Genomic DNA, 16,377 nt, shown 5'->3' with positions numbered 1-16,377 from the left:
ATTATGTGAGTCACATAGTTTGCGTGCTCTAACTTTTATATATGTATATTTGTAAATAAAACCCCTTGTATTTAACCCCTTTGAAATGACCTCAAGTGTCTGGTCAATAGACATCAGTATCATAAGCTAGAGTACATTCTACATCCATTAAAGATTTATTGCCTAGGTCACAATGCACTGCTCAGCCTTGGTTACAGAAGCAGCAGAACGTACATCAGCTCTAAATTGCTGTGTCAAGCGAATACCATTCTCCCCTACCTATAAATTACAGCTACATCTTATGTACAGAAAATTCTCCAGCTTAACAAGTGTTAAGCACATCCCACTATAGGTGGGCTGTGGGTGTGTGAGAGCCGACAATCACATCAGGAGCTTTCTATTGGCTTCCATGAGAATGTGATGGGCAGCATACCTACTACACAGGTCCAGGAACTTCAGGCCATAATTGGAGTTCTTCCGGATTCTGGGCAGCACAGTGGCGTAGTGGTTAGCGCTCTCGCCTTGCAGTGCTGGGTCCCCGGTTCAAATGCCAGCCAAGTCAACATCTGCAAGGAGTTTTTATGTTCTCCCCGTGTCTGCATGGGTTTCCTCCGGGCACTCCGGTTTCCTTCCACATCCCAAAAACATACGGATAAGTTACGGATAATTGGCTTCTCCCTAAAATTGGCCCTAGTCTACAACATTTACAGTACACGATACATACACATAGGACATATGACTATGGTAGGGAATAGATTGTGAGCTCCTCTGAGGGACAGTAAGTGACAAGACAATATATACTATCTACAGCACTGCGGAAGATGTCGGCACTGTATAAACATTAATATAACATAATAATAATATTTTCATGTTGTGATTTGTTTACACTCCTAGTGTTGGATGGTGCCGGGCTGTCTGTACATTTGAGAAGATAAAGCTCAATGGACGTCCACAAAGCATGATGTACTACTAGAATGATCAGAATTATGTTTCTCTAGAATAAATCTTAAAGGATACCCGAGGTGACATGATGAGATAGACATGTGTATGTACAGTGCCAAGCACACAAATAAGTACGCTGTGTTCCTTTTTTTTTCTTTATCTGTCTGAAAGAGTTAAACATCAGGTATGCAAGTGGCAATTCCTGTCTGGGTCAGACTACAGTGTGACCCTCACTGATAACAAATTACACTTATAAAACACTTTCCTAGCAGAAAATGACTTCTGAGAGATAAAAAGGGTCAATAGTTCATAGATTTTAGCTCTGGAGGGGTACAGCTAGGGCGTTGCCAGCTCATTATGGATCTCCTGCAGATGGTCCTCACCCTTAATTGTTTTAGATTTGACAGGACCTTCTACCGCCAGATTAAGGGGACGTCAATGGGCGCGGCGTGCGCCCCGGCCTATGCGTGCCTCCACCTTGGTCTGTGGGAACGACAGGAGGTATACGCAAGTGTGGAATTTGGGGTGCACGTCGCGGCCTGGATTCGATATATCGATGACGTCCTCATGATCTGGCGGGGTACCATGGAAGAACTAGGTGTGTTCTTGGATCACTTAAACATGAACAATAGAAATATTGTATTAACCCATACTATTGATGGGAATGAGATAAGCTTTTTGGATCTAAGAATCAAAAAAGATGGAGACAGGATCAGGACTGAAACATACCGCAAACCGACCGCAGGAAATACTCTCCTGCATGCCTCAAGCTTTCATCCTCCCTCTTTGCTGCAAGGTATTCCTGTGGGACAATTGTTGCGGGTCCGCAGGAACTGCAGTGAAGGGGTGGACTACGAAAAGGAGGCTGAGGAGATGTGTGGTCGCTTTAAGCGCCGTGGCTATAGTACAGAGGTGCTTGAGAGGGCAAAGCTACAGAGTAATGAGACCCCTAGGGAAAGACTCTTGACACAAAATAATAAAAAGAGGACACCAAAAAATGAAGTGACAAGGGTAGTGACGCAATATGGAACCCACTGGAATCAGTTGCGGAGACTTCTAGCCAAACAATGGCACCTGTTGAGACTTGATCCTAAAATAATACAGATAGTAGGGGACTATCCTCATATGGCGGCTAAAAGGGCCCCTAACCTGCGCAACATGCTGGTGAGGTCTGATTTTAGATCCACTACAGCTCAATCGTCGCGCATGTGGTTGGGCCCCTCGACACATCCAAAGGGGATGTACCCGTGTGGAAAGTGCACAGTCTGTCATTTAGTTGATCGTGTGGGAAGTTTTTCAGACTCACAGTCCAGAAAGTGCTATGAAATCCGGTCCTTTATAAATTGTGAGAGTAAACTTGTGGTATATATGATCACATGTCCGTGTGGAAAGCAGTTGGCTGATGGTGTAATGGTTAAGGGCTCTGCCTCGGACACAGGAGACCAGGGTTCGAATCTCAGCTCTGCCTGTTCAGTAAGCCAGCACTAATTCAGTAGGAGACCTTTGGCAAGTCTCCCTTACACTGCTACTGCCAATAGAGCGCGCCCTAGTGGCTGCTGCTCTGCTCTGGCGCTTTGAGTCCGCAAGGAGAAAAGCGCAATATAAATGTTATTTGTCTTGTCTTGTCTAAATATAATCGGAAAAACGACACGTATGCTAAAACAAAGAATACAACAACATGTGGGGAATATTAAAGAGGGGGATGAAACTAGCCCATTAGGCCTGCACTTTAAATTATTCCATCATATATGCATGTATGTATGCATATATATAGAAAAGGAGACAATACAGCCAGATGTGTGGGAGCGGCTGGGATGGATCTAATTGAAATGTTAGATGGAGGTTTTCCTCTTGTAAAATATGCATCTCATACTCCCTTGGTTTATTTAGCATAACTGTGAAGAATCTCAATTGAACTGATCTGAAGAGGTTTATAACGTTATGACCACTTGTTGTGTATCGAGAAGTGGTGAATAGAATGACCAATGACTAATGAGCAGAGGCGGAGATATGCAAATCAGGCAGGAGTGGATGGCTTTTAAAACAACATGACGGCGCTGCCCATGTGACCGTCTGAGGAAGCCCGAGGGGCGGGCGATACTAGTCACGGGAACGAGCCGGAGTGACGCCACACGCTGTGCGCTTGTCGGCGCATGGATCCAGAATGGCGTGGATTACTGCTGTTAGCAAAAGGGGTTGAGAGGAGGAGGAAGCGAACAACAGCCAAGAACAGCCGGGAAAGGTGGGGGCCCGAAGAGTTGCCAGGGAGGACCTCAAGCCTGTGGAGGTGGTGAGAGCCCGCAGGGCAGAGTATTATGCTTTGGCTTATGAGGGTAGTGGAGAACGCTGTGTTACCCAAGCGCCAGCCCTCTATGTGTTACTGAACTTATCTAATGCCCTATGACTGGCTTTAGTTGTGTGGTCGCTTATGCTAATTGGAACCCCCCGCTGCATGGACTAACATGGCTTGCATGCTCAACCTCACTCCCCCTGCATGAACTTCATAGGAGGAAATATATGATAAGATAGCACAGCAGTTGTCACAGATGTTTATGTGAGGATTGTATCTGGATTGGATCTGGGACTTTTCCACTATAGATTGTGCGCAGTACTGGATATGGAGCTGGACTGAGGTCATAGCTTACACAACAGGAGACTATTCACAACCCTGATACTCCCAGGAGTGTAGCTCTGTGTTTGAATGGTGTGAGCTTGGCTGTGCAGCGTGAGTGACACGGCCGGCTGTGTATGCTAGGCTGGTACACACTCTAGGCTCGGTTTTATGGGGGTAAATGGGGGGGTTTGTATGCAGATATGAAATAAAATTGAAGTGATTATTGAGACTAAGTGAGACAGTCCTTTTGTTTAGAATAACCTTTTATCACTCTTAGGCTCCCCCATTAAATTGGGGTTCCACACTTTCCGCATATTTTGATGGGCACTGGATACTATTACAGTTGTCTATTGAAAAACAGTAAAAACCTACCAAGTAGATTTAAATATAAAATAAAGCTGTGGAATATATTAAAAAGTCATTTTAGGAGGAGAAGGATAGATACAATTGTTTATTTCATTAGTTTATTTCCACCTCGGGTGTCCTTTATGGGAGAACTCTGAATATAGTTTTCTGAGGGATTTACATGACAAGAACCCTGCAGATTCTTACAATCCCCCCCAAGAAGACATATGTAGAATTCTTACCGATGTTTGCATTTGTATTTAACCTTTACCTTTGGTTAGACAGTCCATATGAGTGTGTTTTCCTTGTTATGTGTCACCTTTCCATGCTCATACATTCTCCCTTAATTAGGTGTTTGTGCACCGGGGGAGAGAGAGAGAGAGAGCAAGACCTCTCGGCCTCCTTTATCCTGGCTTTCTGTGATGCCCTAACTTCTAGGCTGATGTCACACATCTGCTCAGCAGCATTCGTGTCACATGCATGTCACTTGCACACTTACATTCTCATGGAAAAGTGATACTTGATTTTCGTTGACACAGCAGAGAACCGGTGACAGGGGTCTTCTAAAAAAAAACCAAAAAACATTTAAACAACCAGCTCCTCTTCGTATTTACTGCCTGAAGTTTTAGAAAACAACCTTTATATGCTACTAGCTGATAACCCGGTGTTGCCCGGGTATGTATTTGGATGGTGTTGGCTCCGCCCACATTTTCTAACCCTAACACACAATTACTCAATGACCAACTTTGGGGTCTTTGGCATCAATAATTTGTATATTTCCATAGAAAATAAAAAAATCAGATTGGCCGTTCGTGGATCCGCCCCTCTCCATCATTTCAACCCCAGTCACCTATTGATCAACTGTAGCAGGTTTGAGGCATCTGCTGTTACCAGTATAAAAATGGCAGCAATTTAAATATTCCCCTTGAAAATCAACAGGTGAATTTTGATTGGCTATTATAGGCTCCACCCACTTCCCTGGATATTAATCTCAGTCACCCAGTGACCATCTGGGCAAAGTTTGAGAACTCTGCCATTAACAGCGTAAGAATGGCTGCAGTATATATTTTCCCAGTGAAATTTGGTTTTGGCTCCACCCACTTTTTGTAACCTTGCCGCACAGTCACACAATGACCAAGTTTGTGAGCTTTGGGGTCCTTGGCATCAATAATTTGCATTTCCCCAGTGAAAGGAAACAAATCTGTTTGTGGCTCCACCCCCTTTTCTGAATTTGCACCCCAGTGACCCAATGAATATTAATCCCAATCTCCCAGTAACCAACTGTGAAAAGAGAACCTTGCCATTAATAGTGAAGGGCTGCAGTTTACATTTTCCAAGGAACGTTTGCTTTTTACTCCACCCACCTTTTATATCTTTGACACACAGTCACTCAATTACCAAGTTTGAGAGCTGTCCGGTTCCTGGCATCAAAATTGTGTGGATGGAAGCCGTTTATCCAGCAAAGAAATCTGATTGGTTGTTTGTGTCACTTAATGACAAACTGTAGCAGGTTTGACACCTCTGACATTAACAGTGTAAAAATAGCAGCAGTTTCAATATTGCCCTTGAAAATCAATAGGGGAATGACCAACTTTATGAGCTTTGGGGTCTTTGGCATCAATAAGTTGCATTTTCCGCATTTTCCCATTGAAATTAAACAAATCTGATTGGCAGTGTGTGTCCCACCCCCTTTTCAGAATTTAAATCCCAGTCACCCAATGACTGACTGCATCAGGTTTAAGGCCTCTGCCATTAAGAATGTAAGAATGGCAGCAATGTAAATATTCCGCTTGAAAACCAATAGGTGAATTTTGATTAACTGTTGTAGGCTCCACCCACTTTCCTGAATATTATCCCACTTTCCTGAATGTCACCCAGTGACCAACTGTGTCAAGTTTGAGAACCCTGCTATTAACAGTGTAAGAATGGCTGCAGTTTATATTTTCCCGTGTAAACAATTTAGTTGTTGGCTCCGCCCACTTTTTCTAACCTTGACATACAGTCACTCAATTATCAAGTTTATGAGCTTTGGGGTCCTTGGTATCAATAATTTGTATATTTCCATTAGCCCTTAACAACTCAGGAGTATCTTCTGCAGAAAAAAGATATTTTGACCCCCTAGAAGTAGAGGGTTCTTCCTCCAGTAAAGGATTATCTCTTTGCTCTCCTTCCTCCATTGAATCCTGCTCTGAGGCTTCACCTTCCTCCAAAGCAACCTCAGGCTGGGAAACTTGACTACTCACAACCTGGCCTTTTAGCTCCGGATCAACCATAGCCGTACGAAAAGCCTTGAAAATAGTACATAATTCCTCTCTAATCATAGAGACCAGATCCTGAACCACATTCGCATTAGACTTTACAGGGGTTTCACATTTTTGACAAATTGACTTTTTCCAAGTACTGGATAACTTTACATCACATACATCACATCTTCTGGATTTTTCTATACACTTAGCAGGACGACTAGATCTAGCAGAACTACTATCTGATTCTTTTTTGTATCCACACTGGTCCCATCTTGCTCCTCTGTCACCTCCCCCTTAGGTCTGGATGAGCTGTTTCCTTTCTCTGTATTTTTATTCTGAAAAAATACCAGGGAAAAAAAGTTTTAGAAATCTAGAAAATCTCATATACACTCTGCCAAACTCCAAAACAACCACATAACACCTGTCCTGAGGCAAGAGCATTGCTCTGGGCGCTTTGCACTGTAGCAGGCAGTATAGAATCTGCAGGAGAACAGGGCTGCTCCATCTCCCAGATTCAGCACAAACAGAGTGTCAGGATGAACACAGACCCTGAGTCTGTTAAATAAAACTTCCTCCGCCCCTCGTCAGGCAATTCATTAAAGTTTAATTACCTGCAGCTGTCCTCTGCCTCCGTTCGCATCCGGACGCCGAATCCACGAGGCGGAAGAAACAACAGAAGACGCAGTACCTCCGCCGGAAATGCGTCATCGTAGACGCAAGTACGTATGACTCATGCATCCCAATAGATGCATGTACGCGTGACGTATGCGTCCCAGCTTACGTAAGCACGCCTGACTCCGCGCAAGATCCAACTTTCCTCGCCGTCATGGCCGCCGCATCAGGCTCTGCATCAGCCGCCGCACCAGCCGCCATATAAGCCTCCTCCCGAGCCAACGCAACCCGGTAAGAGACCACACAGGGGGAAATACAGGGGGACCTGGCTCCCACCAGAACCACCAGGCCATGCTAAAAAAAATAAAAAAATTTGTCGCAGACATTGGCTTATGCTCCCGGGTGGACCGGGAAACACAAAAAACTGAGGATAGGGGGAAGAGGTGGAGCTATTTATTGCTTTTTTAATTGGCTTGTGTTTCCTTAGGGGGAGGGGCACGGAATCTCTCATTTGAGGCCATCCTGAGGGACGTTGGAAAGAAAATATATATTTAATCAGTACTCCTCATTAAATTATGCAACGCATTTCGCGGGTACCCAAGCCCACTTCCTCAGGCAAATACAAGAGCAGGAGTAACTCCGAGGTTGTGCAGATAGGTGCAGTGCCTCTGTACTGGCTATATCTGTATGCACCTTAATGTGGAGTACTGATTATATATTTTTCTGGATACCATATATGGTGGTTGTGTCATATATATTGGGGAGACGGATCCACCCCGGTCCCCCAATTTTTTTATTTGGTTTTAATAGTCTATTTTTATTCTGCTGGCGCCTCTGTAACTACTACAAATCTGATTGGCTGTTTGTGGCTCCGCCCCCTTTCTGAATTTGAACCCCAGTCACCCAATGACCAACTGTACCAGGTTTGAGGTATCTGCTATTAACAGTGTAAGAATGGCAGCAATTTAAATATTCCCCTTGAAAATCAACAGGTGAATTTTGATTGGCTGCTGAAGGCTCCACCTATTGTCCTGAATATTAATCCCAGCCACCCAGTGACCAACTGGGCAAAATTTTAGAACCCTGCCATTAACAGTGTAAGAATGGCTGCAGTTTATATTTTTCCAGTGAATTTTTTTTTTTTTGGGCTCTGCTCACTTTTTGTATCCTTGACACAGTCACTTAATGACCAAGTTTGTGAGCTTTCATATTCCTGGCATCAAAAATGTGTGACTAGAAGAAGTTGAACCACCAGGGATATCTGATTGGCTGTTTGTGGCTCCTCCCCTTTAGTGAATTTGAACCCCAGTCACTCAATGACCGAGTAGTAAGTTTGAAGCCTCTGCCATTAACAGTGTAAGAATGGCAGCAGTTTAACTATTCCCCCTGAAAATCTATAGGTGAATTTTGATTGGCTGTTGTAGGCTCCACCCACTTTCTAGAATCTTAGTCTCATTTACCCAGTAACCGACTGGCAAGTTTGAGAACCCTGCTATTAACAAGTCTAAGAATGGCTGCAGTTTACATTTTCCCAATTAAAAATGAATGGCTGAAATTTGATTGGCTGTTTTATGTTCCACCCACTTTTCCTGGATTTGTAACCTCGGTCACCAAGTGACCAACTGTGCCATGTGTGGGGACTCTGGCTTGATTACTGTGAGAATGGCAGCCTTTTCCATTATTTCCATTCACATTAATGGGTGAAATCTAATTTGCTGTTTGTAGCTCCGCCCACGTGTGCAGGGGGGACGCAAGACCCCCAGAACATATCATCCCAGGTAGTAAGGGATCTGTATACCAAGTTTAACAAGGGACAAGTTTTGTTAAAATATCGGTCAAGCCGTTTTCAAGTGATCGCGGCACATACATACATCCAATTATATATATATATATATATATATATATATATATATATATATATATATATATATATATATATATAGCTTATCCCAGAACTACTGGCCTATAAGACTGTGTATCGGCCACTAACCTTCTAACCATGTGGATTTGTTTGAGTAGTTTTAAACACAACCTCACCTGTGTAATGATGCATATGATTGTAATCTCCATCATGACCATCAGGGGGTGCAGAAAAGAAGTTGTAAGCCGCAGAGGCCCAGTCTGAGGATCCCTGGAACATGGAAACCTTTCCCACCAGGTCAGACTGGAACTCACCTGATTGTATTTGTGTTCCACCTCTTATAGAGCTCCTTGATCATGGTGGAATATCACCTCCAGTTTAGTGTTATGTTTGTCTAACAACTTTAAAGAAGTGCAGTCTTGTCTATTATTATTGCTTTATTAAGTAAAGTAAGAAACAAGCATGGGGTACATAATAATACAGACAAATGGTGTACAACACCAATATATATACAAAATACAGAACTGGTAACAAAATGCAGAATCAATACAAAATACAGATCTGGTAATTACAGTGACAATTGTTACATACTGAATAAAATATATAATACTGTATATTTTGAACTATAAGACTCACCTTTTCTCCCACAAAACGGGAAGGGGGAGGGAAGGTCAATGCGTCTTATAGTCTAAATTGCAGGGAGTTCCTGACTTGTGAACGCCAGCCAATACAAACCTCTAACCCGCCGCAATGGCAGAGACTCCCTGTGCTGTGCCCATGAAGAGGACGACACGGGGACAAACGGAGGACACAGGGACACAAAGGGACATAGAGGAGGACACAGGAGGACAGAGGGGGACACAGGTAGACACAAGAGGTAAAATATGGTACATCCCAAGACATTAAAGGGTGAGAGAGCCCTGCCCTTGCTTATAGTCAATAAAGTCACCAAGAATAAATGCAGATCACCTCTCTTGGATGTTAGGATCACTGTGGAAGGTGGTCAATCTCTCAGCTAAATGATAATAATAATAATAAGCTAGCCTGCTAGGCCTTTCATAATAAAGAGTTCAAAAATAGTGTTTTTTTAGGGGATTTATGGTGATGCGCGACAATTAATAATTAAAGGACAAGTGTAATGAGAAGAATAAGGAGGCTGCCATATTTATTTTCTTTTAAACAATAACAGTTGCCTGGCTGTCTTGCTTATCTATTTGGCTGCAGTAGTGTCTGAATCACACCAGAAACAAACATGCAGCTAATCCAGTCAGATGTGACAATAATGTCAGAAACACCTGATCTGCTGCATGCTTGTTCAGGGTCTATGGCTGAAAGTATTAGAGGCAAAGGATGAGCAGAATAGCCAGGCAACTGGTATTGCTTAAAAGGAAATAAATATGGCAGCCTCCATATCCCCCTTGTTACAGTTGTCCTTTAATTTTACTTCATACATTCTCCAAACTGTGACATTATAAATGATCAGATTATTAGGGGTAATTGCTGCAGATGCACACACAGCACAGTCCCCAGTTTCCGGCACCAGCGGGGATCACCTGAAGTGGGATACATGTGCTTGTTCGTTGCTTGAGTAACCGGCCTAAAAAGCACAACCCCTCCCCCCAAATATTCCCCAAGCCTCCAGTTATGTCTTGCAGCCTTCCTCTTGCTCCTAGCAGGCTCCTAGTGGCTTTCCAGCTTCCCCTGTGCATGGAAGCCAGCGTGTCACCTGACCTGCATTGGGTCATGTGACATGCAGACTTGTGTGCACGGATGCTGGAAGCAGCTAGGAGCAAGAGGAAGACTGCTAGACGTCGCTGGAGGCTCAATAAGTATTTAAGAGGCTGTAAACACCCTAAAAACAAAGTCCCCATTATCCCTCAGGCATTCCGGTTAGTTGGGGCTTCCAGTTGCCTCAACTAATGGTAGCAAAGAGAGAGTGCTACTGACAAGCTATGGAGGATGGACAACTGACAATCTACGGAGGATACACAACTGAAAAGCTTCAGAGGATGCACAACTGACAAGCTACAGAGAATGCGCAACTGACAAGCTACAGAGGATGCGCAACTGACAAGCTACAGAGGATGCGCAACTGACAAGCTACAGAGGATGTGCAACTGACAAGCTACAGAGGATGTGCAACTGACAAGCTACAGAGGATGCGCAACTGACAAGCTACAGAGGATGCGCAACTGACAAGCTACAGAGGACGCGCAACTGACAAGCTACAGAGGACGCGCAACTGACAAGCTACAGAGGACGCGCAACTGACAAGCTACAGAGGACGCGCAACTGACAAGCTACAGAGGACGCGCAACTGACAAGCTACAGAGGACGTGCAACTGACAAGCTACAGAGGGTGCGCAACTGACAAGCTATGGAGGAATGCTCATGTTAAGCTCTGTAAGCAAAAGAAGCACACAGCGCTCTACTTATGCCGGGGACACTCGGGGTGCAGGGACACAGAGGATCTGTCTGCCTTACATTCTGTTCTGGTGGATGGCAGCATGGTGGTAAGCCTTTATCTAATGGGCATTACTGTAATCAGCTGCACACAATACGGGACACAGGGCACATAGCGGGGGACACACAGCACTCTGCTTATGCCGGGGACACTCGGGCTGCAGGGACACAGAGGATCTGTTTGCCTTACATTCTGTTCTGGTGGGAGGCAGCATGGTGGTAAGCCTTTATCTAATGGGCATTACCGTAATCAGCTGCACACAATACGGGACACAGTGCACATAGCGGGGGACATGCAGCCATTACTGCTCAGCCTAAATACATATATTGCAGTGGCTGGTAGACTCAGGGGCGGCACAATCACGTCAGAATCTGGTACAGCACATTATGCATGGGGGAGGGGGACACACAGAGGTCTGCCATTGCCATCAATATATGTCATGGCTAACAACACAAGATGGGCCAACATCACTCCGCACATGGGGGGTACACAGAGGTCTGCCATGCATACTGCTCCGCTCTGGATGGGGAGGGGGGATCTTTCCTCGTACAGCCACAACTATACATGCATTTCTGTGCATTGTCTGCTGAATTGAAGCAAGTGAGTGTGCAGAATGTGGCACACATACCATTACATGTATAGATCTGCTTACAGTATACAGTAAGGCTCTGGTCACAGTGTGTCTTTGTAGCATAACAGCCGAGGTTTGCCACATTGCAATGCACCACCTATGCGATGTTCACAATGCAGCAGGTGTGTAGCAGTGTAATGGTGTCCACATAGATGCCCCTGAATTTTATAGTCTCTGCTACCACTGAGGTGTAAAGCAGAAGAGACCCGAGCCTCAATGTACTGCAGTGACACCCAGATGCCCTGTGGCCAGTGCAATAGTCCACTCCTGGGCTGACAATGCTTTAGCTGTAACTGGCAAAGCACAACAGTGCCTCTACTTTATGAGAACGCTAAGGAGCACTAACCTTCCACAGAAGCTGCCGGTTAATTACTACAGATGCCCTATAGAAAGCGGTCTGACCAACTGCATGCCGGCCTGGTACACCAGCTGCACCAAGGCTGCCAGAGAAGCCCTGCAGCCAGCTGTAATAACAGCAGAAGTCATTATTGGCACTGAACTACCAGCACTGGAACGCTTGTGCAGTAAAACCCCCATTATCCAGCACTGACGGGGATTGGCAAATGCCGGATAAGTGTAGTTTCTGGTTGCTTGAGGGTCAATGTCAAAAATAGGCCTAGCTAAAAAAAACAGTACTATACCCCACACTATATACGAAACTGAGTATTAATGTTGAAATACTGTAGCTAAAAAAAAAAAATTAAGACAAAAGACAGACTTACCTTAATGTAACAGAGGATTATTACTGCATAAAGAACTGTAAAACTAGATTTATGCATCCTGCAAGGTCAGAATTTTTCCTTCTGGATGCTGAGATTTCTGGATAACTGTATAAGACTCGCTGTATGAGAAGGGCCAAAAGCATTATCAAGGACACCGCTCACCCTGGAAACGCCTTGTATGAGCTCCTTCCATCAGGTTGACGTTTGGATCAATCTGCATACACACAAACAGACTGAAAACCAGCTTTTTCCCATCTGCCATAAACTTGTTAAACTCTGAATCCTACCTACAATAATTAACACTGTGAACAAATTGTTTAAATATTTGAAATATCTGGCATACTTGTATTATTCCTCCATTTCCACCTTTGTTACTATCACTATGCGGTTTGTTCTTTAAGCTTACATTTTCGGGGACCGACGTACGTTGAATCTATGTCCAGCATGTGGTGCTACTGTCCTGACTGTACGATGATTTAACATCCGCGCTAAGAACCATCCCGACGCGATCGTGCGCACTGGCGAGGGGAGATTAAGCTGTCATATGACAGCTGGCATCTCCCCTCAGTGATCAGCAGCCATCGCGTATGGCTGATAATCACTATGATCGCTGCTGGATCGTAGTGATCAATTTGACGGTAGGAGGGAAAGAAGAGGATCCACTCACCTCCCTGCCGTTCCCTTCGGCACTCTCCACCGCTCTTGCCGACATGTCTGCTCCTTCAGACACCAGCACCGAGTCCCAGCTTGATGACGTCATCAAGCTGCGACCCGGAACTGAGCGTCAGTTGGAGCAGAGATGCTGGCCGGAGCAGAGGGGTCTGCTGTGGCGCATCGCTGGAGCCTGGAAGGTGAGTGAAGGCTGCTACACACAGGGGGGAAGACAGCCCAGAGAGACCCTGCAGGGATCCGGCTGCCTGACCCCCCAAAAGCGCCCTCCCCCCCTTCTGCAAAAATGCCTGGTACTGAAGGGGGGTTAGGCAGCCGGTCCTGAAAGGCTTAAAGGGAATACTGTAGGAGGGGGGGGGGGGGGGGGGGGGGGGGGTTGGGGGAAAATGAGTTGAACTTACCCGGGTCTTCTAATGGTCCCCGCAGACATCCTGTGCCCGCGCAGCCACTCACCGATGCTCTGGCCCCGCCTCCGGTTCACTTCTGGAATTTCAGACTTTAAAGTCTGAAAATCACTGTGCCTGCGTTGCCGTGTCCTCGATCCCGCTGATCTCACCAGGAGCGTACTACACAGGCCCAGTATGGTTTGCGACTGCACAGTAAGCTCCTGGTTACATCAGCGGGAGTGAGGACATGGCAACGCAGTCACAGTGGTTTTCAGACTTTAAAGTCCGAAATTCCAGAAGTGAAACGGAGGCGGGGCCGGAGCATTGGTGAGTGGCTGCGCGGGCACAGGATGTCTGCGAGGGACCATTAGAAGCCCCGGGTAAGTTCAACTAATTTTCCCCCGACCCCCTACAGTATCCCTTTCAGCACGCTTAATTAAGCAACTTAATTGGCGCTTCTGTTTATTTGGCCCAATAGGCTTCCTGTCACGTGACAAATAGCCTATTGGGCCAATAAAAGTGCTGAGATGTCATCCTGTGCAGCCAGGGGCTCAGGGCGGGTTCAGTGGCGCGCCCAGTAAGCTAACAGAGCACGCGTAAGTTAGCACTACCGCAGCATAGAGTGCGCTGGAGATTTTTACCTCACTCTCCTGTCATTAAGCTGTGCTGCTTTAGCATTGGCAACAAATAAACAGACATTGGCAGACAAAACCAAGAACAATAGTCAAGTAGTGTAGGTGGAAAACATTTACAACATGAGGGTAATAATACACCTGGGCAGGCGATATTGCGCTACAGAGGTGCTAGGAGGGTGCTGCACCCTGAGGTGTTTGGAGGACCGGAGCGGGTGCTGGGGAGTCTCTGCTGTCTGAGGGGTAGGATTACGGCAGGAGGGCGGGCTCAGCAGGGGAGGGATAGAGTTCAGCAGGAGGACAGCCTGAAGGTGCTGCTAAGCATGTTTGTTCTAGAGGAGATGGTCATAGAATGGCGGCCCAATGGGAGGCGGTCAAAGAAGCGGTTGCCTGGGTGGGAGGGGTCACACTAGATCTTGGTGGCACTAGACCTCTTTCTCGCCGTGTGGAGATCGGGAGGTGGCAGGGATGATCCAATGATCTTTTCCACAGCGCTAATCACTCTTTGGAGTTTGTACCTGTCGCTGGTAGAGATGGCCCAAACTGTTCGCCGGTGGAGAGTTCCTGGTGAACTTGGGCTGTTGACTGTAAAACAGAGACACAGGGAGAGGGAAATCTCCTGTCCTCAGTTCAGTCTGGATGAATGGGAGCTTCTAATATCCCCACATCTGCAGCTCACAGCAGGTAAATAACAATGTTATACAAAACTTTCCTGGAGTCTCACATTCTTATTTTCACTTTAAGGGGGTGTATCCTGACTCTGAATTATGCACAGCAGCAAAATCAGTGTGAGTTAAAATCTGGTTTATTCAGCTCCCAGCAAAAACAAATAATGATAATTTCAGCACTTTTGTGTTATCAGAGTGTTTGTTCAGCCAGATAAAAGTGTTTTGGGCTTTTGGCTTTTATTTACTCTTCAAGAGAGCCATGGCTGCATATGACAGCAGATCCTTCCTCGTTTGCATAGATGTTGAACAAGGATTGATTTACATGCAAAACATTTCCCACACTCAGAACATCAATAGGGTTTCTCACCAGAGTGAGAGCTCTCATGTTTGACAAGAGTTGATTTACTCACAAAACATTTCCGACACTCAGCACATGAATAGGGCGTCTCACCAGTGTGAGATCTCTCATGCCTGACAAGATGTGATTTATGAGCGAAACATTTCCCACACTCAGCACATGAATAGGGCTTCTCACCACTATGAAATCTCTCATGCCTGACAAGATGTGATTTATGAGCGAAACATTTCCCACACTCAGCACATGAATAGGGCTTCTCACCAGTGTGACATCTCTCATGCCTGACAAGAAGTGATTTATGAGCGAACCATTTCCCACACTCAGCACATGAATAGGGCTTCTCACCACTATGAAATCTCTCATGCCTGACAAGATGTGATTTATGAGCGAAACATTTCCCACACTCAGCACATGAATAGGGCTTCTCAGTATTGTGCAGTCTCTCATGCCTGACAAGTTGTGATTTACTCCCAAAACGTTTCCCACACTCAGCACATGAATAAGGCTTCTGACCAGTGTGAGAACTCTCATGAATGTTAAGACTTACTTTATGACCAAAACATTTCCCACATTCAGAACATGAATATGGCTTCTCACCAGTGTGAGATCTCTCATGTGCGAAAAGATTTGATTTCTTAGTAAAACATTTCCCACACTCAGCACATGAATAGGGCTTCTCACCAGTGTGAGATCTCTCATGAAAGATCAGACTTCTCTTATGCCCAAAACATTTCCCACACTCAGCACATGAATAGGGCTTCTCACCAGTGTGAGATCTCTCATGCCTGACAAGTTGTGATTTACTCCCAAAACGTTTCCCACACTCAGCACATGAATAAGGCTTCTGACCAGTGTGAGAACTCTCATGAATGTTAAGACTTACTTTATGACCAAAACATTTCCCACATTCAGAACATGAATATGGCTTCTCACCAGTGTGAGATCTCTCATGTGCGAAAAGATTTGATTTCTGAGTAAAACATTTCCCACACTCAGCACATGAATAGGGCTTCTCACCAGTGTGAGATCTCTCATGAAAGATCAGACTTCTCTTATGCCCAAAACATTTCCCACACTCAGCACATGAATAGGGCTTCTCACCAGTGTGAGATCTCTCATGTATGACAAGATGTGATTTCCATGTATAACATTTCCCACATGTGGAACAGGAATAAGACCCTCCAGCAGGGGGAGAGCTGTGCTGGGTATGAGGCCCCTCAGGGTTAGACAGGAAAGTGGAGTCTGGGG

At 45.3% G+C, this 16,377-nt stretch overlaps 1 protein-coding gene across 1 annotated transcript in view; it reads right to left on the bottom strand.

Annotated features, from left to right (window-relative positions):
- Positions 1-16,377, bottom strand: part of LOC137535444 (zinc finger protein 208-like) — a 195,524-nt gene that overhangs the window by 39,104 nt on the left and 140,043 nt on the right. Inside the window, exons 13-14 of the mRNA XM_068257272.1 lie at positions 15,271-16,267; positions 772-779 (exon numbers count right to left, since the gene is read on the bottom strand). Coding sequence (XP_068113373.1) covers positions 772-779; positions 15,271-16,267 — 1,005 coding nt within the window. The remainder of the gene's footprint in view (positions 1-771; positions 780-15,270; positions 16,268-16,377) is intronic.

Source organism: Hyperolius riggenbachi, chromosome 10 (assembly GCF_040937935.1).
Source record: "Hyperolius riggenbachi isolate aHypRig1 chromosome 10, aHypRig1.pri, whole genome shotgun sequence".
NCBI classification, from domain to species: Eukaryota; Metazoa; Chordata; class Amphibia; order Anura; family Hyperoliidae; genus Hyperolius; species Hyperolius riggenbachi.
This window is presented reverse-complemented; position numbering and strand designations above follow the sequence as displayed.